We start from the raw sequence: 17,467 nt of genomic DNA, 5'->3' as shown, positions 1-17,467 counted from the left end.
TCTCGCTCTTATCGCTCTCATATTCTGCCCGTGTGCAAATGGCTACTGTAATCCTGTCTGCTTGCTTGGGCCTGTCACTCCACATTTGCACTAAGCATCTTTCCTTCCGTCATCTCCTTTGCTCTAATTGTATTGTAATAAGCAATTACAGATCTATTTATGCACACCAGAGCTGAGATTGGGCCACTTTTTAAAAGGACGTGTGGAGGAGTGGAACCGGACCAGGCGGTGGCCCTCATCTTGAACTTGTTGCTCGACAAAGACGCCATTGCTCCTAATCGCTCGTTTTCTCTCGCGGAAGTTCTAATTCTTCTGTCCCATCATGTGCGTCTTGCCTTCTGTTTTGTCTCTCGTGCGCAGAGGCTTCCAAAGCAGACATGATTGTGCCGGTGTTTGTCATTTATAGGCTGTGTTTTCTCTTGGTGGGCCTGTTCTCGTGATGCAAATGAGCGATGGCAGTGTTTACCTGGCCGTGTTTTGCCTGCATGTGCGTGAGCGCCTGCACAACGTCTCCGGCTTTGATCTTGCCGCATTGCATTGACAGATGCTCTCTGGTGCTTTCCGCTTGCTTACGAGCGAGGCGACTGACGGGATCTGAATGCCAGTAATTATACCACCGCACTCGAACCATAACAACGACAAAGTGTGATGGCTTTTTGCTATCTGTCCCATTATTTTTAGATATGAGAAACGACATCGAAATCCCCAGCCTGTCTCGGGCTCTGTGTTTACAGCTGTTTATGACCCCGAATGTGGAAGAGGTGAGGGCCGTGATAAAGGCTTCCACCTTGTAATCATAGCTTGATGTGCGACCTCGACAACGCAGGTTTCTGAGGCCTGAAAGATTTGGGAAGAACACATTAGCGTCAAGGAGTCGTGAACACAAAGAACATCTGAGCTGTACTAATGTCTGAGTAGTTCACACGATGATTTTACCCGCAATATTCTTGCTAATCAGTTTTCCTTCTTCTGCTCGGTCATACTTGTCATACATTTGTATGTGATAATTACAAACCAGCACCTAATACAACACTGAACTAACTGCCAGCCACAGTAAAGGAAGAGAGGAAGAGACGAAATCAGCTAGTAACTGTTGTAGGAGAACGACTTTAATCCGCAGAGAGGCAAATTGCAATTGTTGTTTGGAAAAGAAGCAATAGTGCTCAGTCTCGAGTAGCTATTTTAGTTGAGTTCATCTGGAAGTACAAGTCCTTTAGACATGTTGTGCTTGGTTTTGCAAAGAAGTAATATCCTCTCCCTGTTCTTTCAGGCAACCCTTATGTAAACATTGCAACCAAGACCAGTTGGTAGGAAGACTGGTTGAAATCTTGCAATTTTCTTTTGTAAAGCTTCAGCCACATTGATTCGACTGTGAATCGCAACGAACAAAAGCATTGAGAGAACACATTAGGCTGTATTCGAGGAGCATAGACCTTAAAATAGGAGAGAGGATTGCTGACGGTCCACTGTGATGGAATGCTGAGCTTACCGGTATTTTACTGCCCTAACATTTGGTAAATGCAGGCAAACTAAATGGTGTATTATGTCAAGCGATTTTAATTAAGATGTTTTAATATTTGTTACTTTCATTTTGTTGCTTCCGGATGTTATTTTGGGTATGCTTGTCTTCCCAGTGATATTGGGTATGCTTGTCTTCAAAATCCAAATAAACGGGAACAAAAAATGCAGTGTAAATACAGCCTTTGAGTCCTACGTCTAACTAATCACACGTTGAAGGTTACTTGGTCGTGGTCAAACAGATTGCGGCAATTGATTTTTGAAAATGGTACTTTGGTCTAAGGACATGTTTGAAACAGAGTGATTATAGAAAGGTTGGGCATTCATCTGCAATCTCCAAATAAATACTGTATGTTCAGTCTTCGCTCTCCGCACCATAAATGGTGTCAGCTTACACCTTTGCCAGTAAAACTGCGAAATGTCTTTATCACCATCTGCCAGTCAAGCATGTGGCCCTGAATGGAGTTTAAAAGACAACATACTGCTGGTGCTTGAGTGTAAAACTCTCAAGATTTCCAGAAATATGTTGCATGGTTTTTTTTTTCTGAAGCCTTCTGTCTTACATTTTATTTCGTTTCACACTATAATCATCTCGTCTCATCCTTCTTGGGGAGTTAATAACATTCACAGTTTCCCTTTGCGCTTTCTGTTCTCCATGTTCGGAACACTAATAGCTTTTTGTTGGCGCATCATGAAGGCTCTTTGAATTTTGTTTGCTGCCACAGGTCGAGGTACTGAATTTCTACAAATAGTAATATTATAGCATGTTGCAATATCAGCTGGAGGCTTATCTTTTTCATCTTCCTCGGCACCCACAGTAGTTCTACCCCGCTGTTATTAAACGCAGTCGAATCAGCAGTTCAATATTCTTAGGATGTAAAATGTTGTGCATTATTTACACTCAGCTTAAATAGTCAATATGCACCAGTGCTGGCACTGCACTTACAGTTTTCATTCAGGAGCTCGGGTCGGATATTTTACAATCGAAACACAAAATGCGTACTGCATTTTGTGTTTCGTGGAAACATGGCTTGAGACAGTTTATCTTATGGCGGACCCATTGAGAGATTTGCATAGAATGTCCATGAAAATGCATTTTTTACCCCCAGACTTTGCTTTTGGTGTATAAAAACAGAAAGAACCAATTCCCTAAATCCGAACAGAAAGTTTGCTGAAGAAACTGTTGACCTGTCTTCCCATCACGTTGACAAACCATTTAAAGGTCATCAAGTCATTCACATCACAAACACCTGTGATGTAATTGCTGCAGGTCATCAGGGATCGCCAAGTCTTGATCCTTCAACATTGACGCATGACATTTCAAACGTAATACTGAAAGGAGGCTTGTCATCTGCAGTGATCTCACATAGGGAAGCTTTTAGTCATTCAAATCGAAGACCATTTTGCTGTTTCCACTGGTCTGACAAGTCATGACTTGTCCGTATTCACAAAATAAGAAGTAGTGTTTAAGTCTCTTAATCGTTATGTACACTGCTGTTGAACGCTAGAATATTGATGTTGGACCGCATGGAAAAGGTTGCCAGTGGAGCAGGCTTGCAGGTCTCTCTGGACAATGTTTGTACAGCAAATATTTTGAATGACATTTGTTTTTTTGACATGGCATGACAATTATTATAACAAGGGACAAAACGTAAGGAAATATATGTTTGGTAAATTCTTATTTGTGACAATGCATCTTGGGAATTACTCTTACAACGCAGGGAAGAATATTACCCTTTTAAATGGCGCCACATTTGTAAGGAAAATGCATTTTTCGGATGAGCAGCAGAGCTGAGTACAGTATCTGGGTTGCACACATAAACAATTTGTCAATCTTCTCTGCCAATGTGAAACGGGTTATTTTGCCGTTGCCATTGACTCTTGTTTGATATTTGTTCACTAGGATGAAGAATCATCATCTATATTGTCATCATGACATACATAGAGTACATACATACCTGCATCTTCATGCAATTTGACCTCTGCTTTTAACGCATCACAGTCATGAACACAGCAACACGTACTCAGTTAGTGTGTGGTACCATTTATACGGGAAATAAATACATCAATTTCCAATGGTATACGATTTGCTGCCATGGAGCATTGTTATACACAAATTATGTTTTTAGTTGACTTTTGTGTTGTTGCTGCCCCGTGTTGGCGTCTGTGCATGCATTTATTTATTTATTTTAAATATATATTTTCGGTGAAGGTAAACACAGTGGTATCTGATATGTGCCACTTGAACTGTACATGTAAATAGACCGTCAAAACAATTGTGCACTGCCATTAAATTGGAATTGGAACATTTTGACCTGCAGTGTGCAACCAGGCTTACTGACCACATATAGTGTACACTCAAGAAAGTGAAAACACACCGTGACAGACACGCACGCACATGCACACACACACACACACACACACACACACACACACACACACACACACACACACAGGTCTCTTTACGGTCTCTTTGGGAGGTGCAAAAATAGCTGAATGTTTCAAAAATTGGGTTATGAAAAAAAAAAAAAACTGGGTTAAGGATCTGTCCATTTAGAAATCTTATTGAAATGCTTATTGATTTATTTTCCCTCTTTTTTTAATTGCGTAGTTTTTTTGTTTTGTTTTGTTTTTTTTATGCTAGGAAGTGATTTTTAATAAAAAATTATTTCCCTGAATCAAGTTAGTGCTACTGCAGTCATCAACATAATCAGATTAAAAAGCATCTGATATATTTGCACCAAAATTCTAAAACAATTAGTAGGACTTGAAACTTGTTAACAAAAAGCAACCTCTCTATTTAGTTTTATAGTATAGAGCAATGAGTCATATAATGTCTTCAGTCACCATGGGAACCAAAAAAAAACAGGACAATAATTGTTATAACGGGAGTCGGCAATGCCATCAGCTTCTCGGGAGAGAGACAAGGCTGAAAACTTGACAGGCTGGAACGGGTTTGATGGAACAAGATGGAAAGATGACCAGGGAATGGGCAGCCTGGAAGGCAAATGGGACAAAGAGCTGACGTAGCGAAGCAGGCCAACATGAGCATTGGCTTGTTTATTTATCTATTTCTTGATTTTACCTTGATTGGCAAAGATAAAAGTGAGTGATGATGATAAATATTCGCAGAGCCAGCTTATCAGCAGCTGTCTGGCCCGGGTTGCCGGCAGTGGCGTCCAAGGCTGATAACCCCCAAGGTCTGAAGGATGATGTTGGCAAGGAGGAGGGGAGAGGAGGAGGATGCAGCTGCTGGGTCTATTCTCGTCTACAACCCACCACCAGCCAGATCATCATTCGGCATGTTGATGTATCACAAAGGAGGGGAAAAACAGAACAGTGGTTAGCGTCACTATGACTGTCCCCTTTCCTTTCAGAAACTTGAGTGACACCAAACTCTATACTGATGTCAAGTTCAAAGTGAGGAAGCTTGGGTTCATCGAGACCGGTCGTTCTTAAACGTTTTACACCTGGTACCACCTCAAAAAATACTTAATTCTCCAAGTACCACCATAATGAGCACCAAAATATTTTAACGTACTAGTAGGCCTAAGTGTTCATCAAAAATGAAGTATACTACTTCAAGGTTTAATACAACTGAGCTGAATGTAAAAGAATAATAATAATAATAAATAAATAAAAAATACTGTTGTGTATTTAAAAAAGTTAGAGCTTTTAACTCAGTGATTCTTTTGCATACCACCAGATGGAGCCCGTGCACCACTATTGGTACTTGTACCGCACTTTGAGCACCACGTTTCTAGCTCATGGTTTCCCAACCAATTTCAGTCCAAGGCCCAAATTGGAAATGAGATTCAATCCCAGGACAACAAACATTGACATACGGTATCAGTCAAAAGTTTGAACACATTCTCATTCAACAGCATTAGAAAGTGTGTCAAAACTTTTTAATGTACCTGCAAAGCAACATACATTTATTACAATCAACATTTTTTTTGAAAAAAAGTGTGTTTGAGGATCAATAAAATTGCTTTTTATTTATTTTTTTTTTTTTACGCGTTTGGGCCCAATAAAACTGACCCAGAAACCTTTGGTTACCAACCTTATATTGGGGAAATGCTGATTTAGATCGGGATAGTTGTCAAGTTAAATGACTGCTAGTAAATTAAGTTTGCCTGTGAGACAGTGAGTGCACCTGGAAAGCCCGTAACAGACGCGACTTCGGCTCCGGCTGAGTCTCGCTTCTTTTCATCGCTGTCGTCTTTCATGCATTGAAAGTGTTTCGGTCAGCGTTCTGATCAAGATAGATTCCCTCAACCTTTGAGCTGTCCGGCTGTGTTATTCTAAAGAACTGTTATCAGGTTTACATTGTTTATTTTTTGGTTTTCTCTGGTGATTTCACTGAATTATCTGTGCATCCAAACGCAAAGAATGATTACTTACTTATTAGACCTCAAATAGGAAAAGCACAGATTTAAGAATTCCTTGAAAAACGATGGATCTAGAAATGATTTACTCCAAACACACACACAACATAAAGATATTGTCAAACTTGAATATTTAACTGTTTTTGTGTTTGTTTTGCTTATTTTTTTGATTGATTCCATGACATTCGGAAGTCGGTTAAAAGTTTATTTTCAGCTGACCATACAATTGCAGCATAATTTATTTTTGTATTATTATTTTTTTTTTTAAACAAAAGATGGTTGCATGAATGTGCAGGTTTGTGTCCTTAAATTTCCAAAAGTTTCTTATACATTTAGTACAAAGATTTGGTTTTTTTTTTTGGGTCCTTTTCGATGCTTAGGGTAATAATCCTTCGTATTGTCGCTGTTTGCAATTAAATGAGGCTTTAATGGACTTCCATCTTCTAGCACTCATCAATTTGTTTTGTTGCCTAGTAAGTGAATGCTGCCGTGAGAGACAATCACAGAACTGTGTTTATTCTTCTTTTTTCTCCCTGTCAAAACATTTGGCCTTGTGACCTTGCTTGCTATGAATACAGAATTTCAAATGGCGGTCTGGAACTTTTATTGGGTGCATATATTCAAGAGCGCCTGTGTCCTCTTTGTTAAATGCGCCGCCCATTAAAGTTTTATCTTACTAATCATTCCCTCGTTTTCCTTTCAGATGGTCACAAGAACGAAGAAAATATTTGTGGGTGGCCTTTCAGCCAACACAGTAGTGGAAGATGTGAAGCAGTATTTTGAACAGTTTGGGAAGGTAAGGCTGTTTTTGTATGTATTTATTCTTTGTTTGTAAACCTACATTCTACATTTATACTGATTACATTCTGTTGATTTGAACATATGATAATGAAACTGAAAGCTGGAAAAGATGAGGAAACGATGGCGAGTTATGGGTCAAGAGTCTTGTGTGTTATCAACAATATGCAGATGAAAATTAATTTTTAAATGTTTTTTTAAAAAAAGCCAATGGTCGCTAAATGATTGTGAAGTGGAACCTCCAAAGTTGAACACAATCTGTTCAGTGACTCTGGTCAACCTCTAAATTGTTCACATTTTAAAACTACATTTCCCAATGAGATTTTTAGGTTTATTTTATTAAAAAAAATAATAATAACTTCACTGAAGAGGCCAGTAATATTTTAACATTATTATCTGTCATACAAGTATTTGCAGAAGTTAACCAGTCTAACGTCTTTTTTTAATGAAACGCTCTTAAACGAGCAAGGCAGAAACTTGATTGACAAACCGAAAGCGTTAATAAGTGTAGCGTTGTGTAAAATACTTCTCGCAACTCAAATATGTGACACCTGTCACGGGATATCCAAATCAACGTCTTTTTTTTTTTTTTTAAATACCAATACCAGCTTTGACAGTGAGTTCCATCAAGCCATGGTAAATGGAAACAAAAAAAGCAAGTAGACAACATAAAAGAAAACCCAATAAGAGCACTACAATTGCATAAGGCTAAGAGCAATCATCTTTAAAGGTAATGGCACTGCAACACAGAAACGCTGGACAAATGGACACTGCTGGAATGCTTTCGACTTAAGATATTGGTCCACTTACTTTAAGGTAGTAGTCTCACCCAAATCCTAAGCGAAGAGCAAAGTACAAATGCAGAAATATTTACTCGAAGTCCAAATTTTACAAGCTCTAAAGAGGTTTGGAGGTTCCACTGTACAATTTGCAATGAAAATGAAGTATTCTTGCTGTGTGGTCTTCATAAAAAGATATCTGCAGTACATTGTTGTCAAACCAAGTACCTCCAGTTGAGTGAGGTCTATTTTTGCGCCCTTTAATACAACCACAATTCCAATTTAGTTGGGACGTTGTGTTAAACATAAATAAAAACAGAATACAATGATTTTCAAATCATGTTCAACCTATATTTGTTTTGTTTTTAGCAAATAATCATGAACTTAGAATTTTATGACTGCAACATGTTCCAAAAAAGCTGGTACAGGGTTATGTTTACCACTGTGTTACATCACCTTTTCTTTTAACAAGATTCAATAAACGTTTGGGAACTGAGGACACTAATTGTTGAAACTTTGTAGGTGGAATTCTTTGCCATTCTTGCTTGATGTACAGCTTCAACAGTCCGGGGTCTCCGTTGTCGTATTTTACGCTTCATAATGCGCCACACATTTTCAATAGGAGACAGGTCTGGACTGCAGGCAGGCCAGTCTAGTACCCGAACTCTTGTACTACGAAGCCACTCTGTTGTAACACGTGCAGAATGTGGTTTGGCATTGTCTTGCTGAAATAAGCAGGGTCGTCCATGAAAAAGACATTGCTTGGATGGCAGCATATGTTTCTCCAAAGCCTGTATGTACCTTTCAGCATTAATGGTGCCTTCACAGATGTGTAAGTTACCCATGCCATTGGCACTAACACATCCCCATACCATCACAGATGCTGGCTTTTGAACTTTGCGACCATGACAGTCCGGATGGTTCTTTTCCTCTTTGGTCCGGAGGACACGACCGCCACAATTTCCAAAACAATTTGAAATGTGGACTCGTCGGACCACTGAACACTTTTCCACTTTGCATCAGTCCGTCTTAGATGAGCTCAGGCCCAGAGAAGCCGGCGGCGTTTCTGGGTGTTGTTGATAAATGGCTTTTGCTTTGCATAGTAGAGTTTCAAGCTGCACTTTGAGATGTTTTCTGAAGTGTTCCTGATCCCATGTGGTGATATCCTTTACACATTGTCGGTTTTTGATGCGGTGCCGCCTGAGGGATCAAAGTTCACGGGCATGCCTTACATGCAATGATTTCTCGAGATTCTCTGACCCTTTTGAGGATGATATGGACCGTAGATGATGAAATCCCTAAATTCCTTGCAATTGTACGTTGAGGGACATTGTCCTTAAACTGTTCGACTATTTTCTCACGCACTTGTTCACAAAGAGGTGAACCTCGCCCCATCTTTGCTTGTGAATGACTGAGCAATTCAGGGAAGCTCCTTTTCTACCCAATCATGGCACCCACCTGTTCCCAATTAGCCTGTTCACCTGTGGGATGTTCCAAACAGATGTTTGATGAGCATTGCTCAACTTTCTCAGTCTTTTTTGCCACCTGTCCCAGCTTTTTTGGAACATGTTGCAGCCATAAAATTCAAAGTTAATGATTATTTGCTAAAAACAATCAAGTTGTTCAGTTTGAACATTAAATCTTTTCTTTGTAGTGTGTTCAATTAAATATAGGTTGAACATGATTTGCAAATCATTGTATTCTGTTTTTATTTCTGTATAACACAATGTCCCAACTTCATTGGAATTGGGGTTGTACAAGGACATGCATGCCACCCACCCACACACATGCACACAAACAGCCTGTGATACAGTGGCAGCATTTCCCAGATAATTTCCTCACACTGAGTGGAGATCCATTTCCCTCATGTCATATTCCACATCAGTCAAGGTCACCTTCAGCAGATACCGTCTCTGTAACGTCAGCACTTGACCTTGAGTTTAAACAGTTTCCACGAGGATGGATTTTTCATGGGCACATAATGCACCATGTCCTCAAGGAGACAAAAGAGCTGTTATGAAATAATGGAAACAGTTATTTTTGGTTCAGACCCAGTATGCAACCATCTCTCCCCTCCTCCAAAGGCAAGCGTTGTTTTCCGGGCTGGAAGCGAGCAAGGTGAATGACTTTGTTTGGCTGCTCTTCTGTTGAGGATGCTTGGAAGGCCCTAGCATGGCCTGGATGGTCTATTTGCACAATAGAACCCAGCAAGCAAATATGCAAGCGCAGCTTTGCAATCAATGGATCTGAGAAAGGGCTCCAAATGATTTTCGACTTGATTGAATGACATAATTGACTTGATTATACAAAGTTTTTTTTTTTCCCCCTCCTTGAGGAATCCTCAAATGCTTAGGAGGAAACAAACAAATCACACTGATTGAGCAAGATCTTGTAGATGTTTTCTGGGTGTGCTTTTATAGCCTACTTGTGCATGCCTCCATGCGTCTGCAGTACTGCTCTCGCCTTGCGTGAGCGTTCCAGCGATTAAGTGTATTTATACGCCTGCGTGATTAGATGTGTGTGTGTGTGTGTGTGTGTGTGTGTGTGTGTGTGTGTGTGTGTGTGTGTGTGTGCACGCAGGTCTGCGGGAATTTGGCAAATGAAAAATCGGAGGAGATATTGGGGGCAATATCTGTAAAACGGATGTTAAAGCAAAATTATTCTGTTTTCTTTTCCTTTTCAATCTCAAGACTATAACGTATATCAGGGCCGTCTATTATTTAAACATGCTGAATATGGGTGGACCCCTGCATACTCACCCCTGCATACTCACGGTTCAGCAGCCGCATATTCATTTGGATTTATTTTTTATTTATTTTATTTTTTTTCCGCCTTTTCCCCCCAATTTTTTTCTTTTTTTTGGGGGGTTTTTCCTTTGTTTTTTTGGAGGAGAAGCAACCCCGAAAATGCTTATTCAAGAATTTTTGTTTAAAAAAAAAAAAAAAAATTAATTTGTGTTAATGCAATTATAATGGGTGTCAATTATCTGACCCTATCCATCGCAAATAGCGGGGGTCCACTGTCGTTTCCGCTGCATAGAATATTAGTGCAGTGTGTCATTATATATCAGTAGCCCCCTTGATCCAACATGACGGAAGGGCTGCTTGATATATATTCACATACATACATACAGTTAAGTCAAGAATTATTCATACTGCGACAATTGTTGGGTGGATTCTTCTGGCTGGAAATGACTGGAAAGTCATCAGTGACTAAACACTGTGAAATGTTAATACAATAAACGCTCATTTATCACGGGGTTAGGTTCCGGACCACCCCCGCAATAGGTGAAATCTGTGAAGTAGTTACCACATGTTATTATTATTATTATAAATGACTGTAGTTCCAATATATTGTGCATCTTAAGTAAAATGTTTGTCGTTTTTTTTCAAAAGCTGATCCTGCGTTATTTCTGCATATGCATTGCCTGAGGAGCCTTTAAATTTGTTCGCAGAGTATGAGCAAAAACAAGTACGCCCATATTAATGAATCACAGATTTGTGCGTATGAATCATTTAAGCACAAATCTGTGAGTACTCCCTTTTAGTGAATGAGGCTCATTTTTGCTACGTATGTACCACGTACGCGGGCCGCTTAAGTGACGAGTCTTTAAAAATATAATAGTACAGTTAAATTTGATCCATGAGGGAGGTATAATGTAACGACATAGTGATTTAACAATGTGGTCGTCGTGTGGTGTGGAACTAGGGTAGTCGTATACTGACAACTGCACCACTATAACAAAAAGTATTGTAAAATGAATACCTCCCTGACAGTGTACATCAAAACCAAACTATGTTGTCATAATAAAGGCTACTTTTTTTATGTAGCTGTTGTATTGGATCTCATTATATTGCAGAAGTGTCACTCATCACACGTGCACAAGCAATAGCTCTTTCTCACAGAGAATATAGTAAGTCCTCTCATTGTGATGTAGCAATAGCTATGTGTGTGTGTGTGCGTGCGTGTGGCACCATAAGCCAATTAGCAGGATGTGGTCTGCAGAGGTGTCGGGGGTTGTGAAGCAGTGGAGGGCAAACAGCTTGTGTGGCCACAACTGGGTCACAGGTTCTGTCGGTAACCTCCACACCTCCCCTCGCTGCCACCTCGCTCCCTCTCTACGCTGTCTGGGGGTGCACGGGGCGGGTGTGGGGGGGCTTGACATCTCTCCTCCACATCAGTCTCCCCAGCTGTCACCTTTAGGACGCAGCACGAGCCTACGCCTGGCACAGTTTCACAACCCGAGCCGCTTCTTTGTTGCCTTCATTACGCGCTGAAGGCGTATATTGGAAGTGATTGCATTTAAGTGGAAGTGTGCTTGTGTTTGACTGATTATAATGCATCTCAGATGGATTCCATTACCTGGCTAATAGTTGCCACATCCCGCCACCTATTTTCTTTCTCAGGGCATCGCACGCACTGCACATTAGCCGTGCGAGCCAGTTGAGAAAATCTTATCGTTTCTTTATATTCAAGGACTCGTACCCAGAGGCTGCTCCCGCTCCGGTTTCCCGTTAAAGTAAAATTAATCAGTACTGTGCTTGGGCTGCTATTTGCCTCTGTGCAGGCTTGTATGTCGCAAGAGAATAGAATGCTATCATTTAAAGATCAGTTGTTGTTGTTTATTACACTAGATTATTTCCTACCATTTGCTTCTCAAAATATGTAATTATTTTCAACCATTCTAAGTGATTAAGAGCAAAAGGTGGAGACCGCGCTAGAATGATTGATCCCAAGTCAGCTGTACAAAAGTGAGCATTGCCAAGCACCATGCTCCCAATGGCTTGGTCACACTTCATACAAGTAAAAAACTAAAGTGGCAAACTCCATCCATTTATCAACATTTTCTAAATTGTGTAAATGATTTTATGAAAAGATTTTGAGTTTTATGTGAGATAAATTCCTTCCGTTCCATGGTTAAAGCTGAAAGGTACTTGATGTTAGTAGTGAATCAATGCCAGATGTATTTATTTTTATTTGTAATTTTTAATTAGGCAAGTCAGTTGACAAAAATGCAGCTCCAGAAAATCAACCAACAATTTAAAATGTTTGATGGGGCTGCTTTTCATTTTCAAAGGATGACATGACGCCTTCTTGCTTTGCAATGATTCAAACAACTTTTGACACCCCCACCCCCCTTCCCGCCCTCCACAAAAAGGTTCCACTGAGGCAAGCACTTGATTAGGCTTGGAATTTGGTGTGAAGACACCTTGTAAATTTGGATGTGACGTACCAGCTGAGCCCTGCCCTGGCATGTAGAGAGCGCTCCACAGTGCTAAAGGCATAATTAGATGGGGTGACTAATGCTTTGGTCCTCATTGGTTTATTTTGATCAGCTTTGAGTGCATCCCACGCTGGTCTCATTCAGCCCGACAGAAACGAGTCCTGTTCTCGGAATCAGACCGCCTCCACTTCAGTCACTTGGCTGGGCTTTGCAGCGCAGCCCTCAAGCAGACTTTTTATTTTCACCAGAGCGACTTGCTTCCGTGTCACTCGGGCCCCACAATCGTTTCTTTATGTCTGGGCCGTCCTGGTTCTCGTGCTCCGCTGGTCTAGCGGCAGCTCCTGGAGGTTTAACTGAATGGGTGGAGGAAGAGGAGGAGCTTATCCAGTTCACTGCTACTGGGCTTATGAGGGATAAAGTTAGATACAAAGGTCACCACTGAGTCAGACGAGCAGAGCAGTGCATTGAGTCCTAGAAGATGACAATGATATGATTTAGGTTAAGTAAATATCAATTCAAGAACCTGAGTGTAAGAGAGATGGAGAACGCCACAAATATATTTATAGAGACATGATGGAAAAGGTTTAGTCGGAGCACATATTCTTCTCTCAAAGACCCAAAATGAATCGAATGGGACAATGAACTGAAATTATACAAGCATCAGAAACAGTTTCATTGGTTCGTGTGTGACATTTGTTCTGGGGCTTTGGTAATCTAATACCACGGCTGACATTTTGCATGGTCTTAGAGTTTGTAAATGGCACCAAAATAACTCTGCGGGACAATCTGTGAAGACACTATGATTTCACGTCTCATACCTGCCTAGCCTCCTTTTGCATCTAAAACTATTGGTACTGTATTACGTTGGAAAATATTGCATTGCTTCATCAGAAGCATTATTGTTATGCTTCCAGATGAAATGTTAGTGAGAATTTCATATCGTGATTGTTGTGAACAAAATGGCACTATCAGCATCATTATGTACTTCTAACATAAAGGCAAACCAAAAAAATGGAAAAAAAGTGCTATGCGCATTTCCACACCTGCAGTTCACCAGACCCATCCACCGATTTAGGTGACTGCTACTCTGCGACCTTGGATAATCTATTAACAAGCATTGCAATTTGAAATAACACACTTCGAAATATTATCACAGTTCATGGGTAAACCATAAGTGATTCAAACTTAGTTTTGTTGAAAAGGTTTGAATCAGTGGAGATGCCATTTCACATCCACCAAGCTAAAGTGCATGAGCAAGAGGTATTGTTTTGATCGGAGTTTTTAGGGTTTATTATTTTAATTTCTTAGTTACAAGGATGAAGTGTAAACTACAGAATAGATTTCCATTTTTCAACTTTGTGGAGGAGTGTCACATGGCAAGGAAGAAAACTGTGGCCAGCTGAAGGGAACGGTGTGGCTTCGTTCTTTGAGATTGCAATAATCAATTATCTTCTCGCCGTCTGATTGACAAACTAGTTCTTGAATGTGCACTTTAACGGACTGAAGTGACAGGCACGATGAGGAGAGCCTCTGACATGTTCGCGCGTTAAAGCGGAAAAAACACCGATGATTAATGCAGAAAAAAATGCACTTTAAAAGAGGGAAAGGAAGCTAATCAAAAGGCCACAGTCCTTCATCCCACTTCCTCAGCTGGTGCAGGTGCACATTTGCATGCCGTTTACATGGCAGCTCACAGTGACCGCGAGCACTCCGACGTTTCGGTGTCTATCATCGGCTGACGTCCTGTGATTGTTTTTCCTCCCTGCTGCAACTGACCTAATCAGTTGGGGGATATTGTCTGGTTCCAGTGATTATAAGGAGTGATCAGAGCAGCCATGATGGAGCTTGTGCCTCTCCGTCCCGTTTTAGCCAGAGGCTTCAATCTCATTGCAGTCACTTGTAGTTAGTGACTGAGACTTGCCGAGAGAAGGGCAGAGCAATATAAATGAATTGGCTATGAATGTGGGTATGCTAGTGCTGCTGCAGGGACACATGAGGGAAAAGGGCCAGTTAGACAAACCATTTTCTACCCCCCTTGACCTTTATTTGCCCATTGGCCCAGCAACATTTCAAGCTTTTTAAATGGCCGCTGAAGAATCGAGCTGCGGTAGCCACCACCTTCCGTGTGAGAATCGGGATCGTGCATCTGTGGGTGTATTTTTTTTTACCTTGAGGGCCGCAACTTGAATTCAAGATAGGATTTTTGACTCTGTTGAAATACTTATCACACACATTCTGTTATTCGACACTGTGCTCCATCGGCGTCTCACAAAGAGAGCTTCAGATCCGAGAAGATTGACAGCTTTCTGTAGCTCTTTGGTCTCATCTCCCAGCTGTCTTTCCTGGCTCCCTTCGGATAAGCCCGGATTGGCTTGATTGTGTTATCGGCGACTGATCGGGTGATTGAATGACGAAATTTTGAGCCTGCTGCTTAAAGAATGAAATGTTTAAAGAAGATTGACTGTGATTGGATCAGATTGGGCACCTGCTCAAAGGGGGTTAATCAGGTGGCGGCAGGAGACTGCGGCGCCATTGTGACAAGAAACGGCGGTGTTAACGCGCGGGTCGGGCTTTATTATTGGGGGCGGAAGACGGATGCTTGCAAGGCCCCATGGATGCCGTTCACCTAGGGAGCATTTGAAAAATGTCATGAGAGGAAGTGTCATGAGTCATTTGCAGCAGTCTTAAACCTTAGATTAGTGCGGAGGCGTATCCGCACGTCCACCTTCGCCTTGGCAACACCACGTCGGAGATCAGTTGGGTGAGAATTGCGAATCAAAGGAAACGTATTTTGCTGATGGATGTGAGAGATATGCCGCATGTGTGTTCTCATGATTGGCATGAAATGCAGAATTTGAAGGTCGAGCGCTTGGCAGAATATGAATGGAAGGGGAGCCAAGAGAATACTAAACTAAAGACACACTTTAGTATGAACTTTATTCATTTTCCTCAAATTTAATGATTACAATTGTGCCTTTTTTTTTTTTTTTTTTTTTTTTTTTTTTTTTTTTTTTACACAATTGTTCTAACTGTATCACAACTGTTTTCCTAAAGTACACTAATTCCATGCCCTAACTTTTTGTTGGCCATTTGTTTTTCAGTGAACACAACAGCTGCCAATCAATACCAATCTCTGAATGGCAATACATCACGGGTAGCGAGAGAATACCCATTCATGCAACTGTGGCTCAAATGGAAGTCGTTAAGAGTTGCTTAGACGTGCATATTTGAGTTGAGAACGATAGCAGTGTGTGAGTGACAGAACCTTTGTCTCTGCGTGTCACAGCCAAATGAGAAACAGTGGTGTCAAATTTCCCCCAAAAATCTTGTCTGATAGGCTTTCAGGGACAAAGTGAATACGATTTTCACTCTGGATAACCCATTTGTCATCTTTTTTTCCCTCCCACCTATCTGAAGTGAGTTCTCTAAATGTCCCAACCCCCCCTCACTCTCTCTGTTTGGACCATGACTCAGCAGCACCTGGAGGGAAGGAATTTCTCTCCAAAGAAGCCACAGTACTATACTCACATACACCTGTGCTGTTGCAAGCTGGGATATTTTCTGTAATATTTGCTTTGTTCTTGTCCCAGAGTGACCACAAATAATAGCGGCAGCTTTCTCTCTCTAGATTTTTTTAGAGATAAATGGCAAGCACAAGATTTACCCGACCAGTAAAGACTTTTCGTCAAACAAACAAAAACATTTCCAAGATCAGGGACACCAGCAGTTAGTAGAGCTTGCAAAATTCAACCATGTATGGAAACACAGTATTAAGAGAACGGTATTATGTTTGCTTTACAAACGGCAGAACCATTTACAAAAATATATGGGTTTTTGAGAGTTCCCACCAATCAGCAGCAATCAAACTGAATAGTACCCTCCGTATGTACTTAAAGCTGTGTTTACAAGTCAAAAGTTGCAAGGCAGCAAAAAGACAGACAGAAACAAGACAAAATCATAGTTCCCCACTAGTGTTTGCGGTAAGTGATGAAGTATTGAAGTGTCGAAAAATCTCAATCAATAGCCTGCTGATTCCCTTTAGCCTCTCACAGCTGTGTGACCAGATCCATAGGCGGCTACAGCTCAAGCTCTGACTCGGAGTGCCTCCTACGCATGCAATCGCTTTACTCAAATCACTGCTAAAATGCTCTTGCATGGAAATGTGCACTACGTGCTTGAGTTTAATGTGAAGGGCTAACGACGTCTCAAAAGTTTCACTTATCTGAATCACTGCGCTGCTCACACTCATGTGCATGAGTGCATGTCTACATCGCCTCAGGTCTGGCAAAACTATTAGTCTTAAAGAAATCCACGATGATAAATTCAGTGGTTAGTAACTGCCTGTTAGGTTTTATTTGCTGTAACAGTGGAGACCAACATTGGTAGTGACGGGCTTATTGCATCCAGACATATTTAGCTTGGAGAGAGAGAAGGTAGGTCAAACCAAATGCAGTACATATAAAAAGATGACATTGCAGGTCCTCCCACTTTTTGTCTCCATTCACATCTTCTTTCCCGAAACTTTGTACTTTAGTTTGCTGTTGTTGCTCCTTTTATTTTTCTTTATCGCGCACAATTTATTCGATGTTTACATCCTTCTAGTATCACCGTGCTTTGAAGATTTAGTGTGGAGGATGGAAACCAACGGTGTTAAAGTTAGGGGCCAGTATATGTGCTGGTGCAACCATTACGTTGATTTAGCACTGCCAAACTAATTAAACCCAAGTAGAAAGAGTTGCATGCACAAATTATTCAGGCAA

The 17,467-nt window shown here is 40.9% G+C and overlaps 1 protein-coding gene across 13 annotated transcripts in view; it reads left to right on the top strand.

Moving 5' to 3' along the window:
• Positions 1-17,467, top strand: part of LOC133416510 (RNA-binding protein Musashi homolog 2) — a 210,336-nt gene that overhangs the window by 58,066 nt on the left and 134,803 nt on the right. For all 13 annotated transcript variants that reach the window (XM_061703506.1, XM_061703500.1, XM_061703505.1 and 10 more), the window contains exon 6: positions 6,610-6,702. In XM_061703506.1, the coding sequence (XP_061559490.1) occupies positions 6,610-6,702 (93 nt within the window). The remainder of the gene's footprint in view (positions 1-6,609; positions 6,703-17,467) is intronic.

The sequence above is a fragment of the Phycodurus eques genome, chromosome 17 (genome assembly GCF_024500275.1).
Source record: "Phycodurus eques isolate BA_2022a chromosome 17, UOR_Pequ_1.1, whole genome shotgun sequence".
NCBI classification, from domain to species: Eukaryota; Metazoa; Chordata; class Actinopteri; order Syngnathiformes; family Syngnathidae; genus Phycodurus; species Phycodurus eques.
Note: the sequence above shows the minus strand (reverse complement) of the source record. Positions and strands in the feature narration are given on the sequence as shown.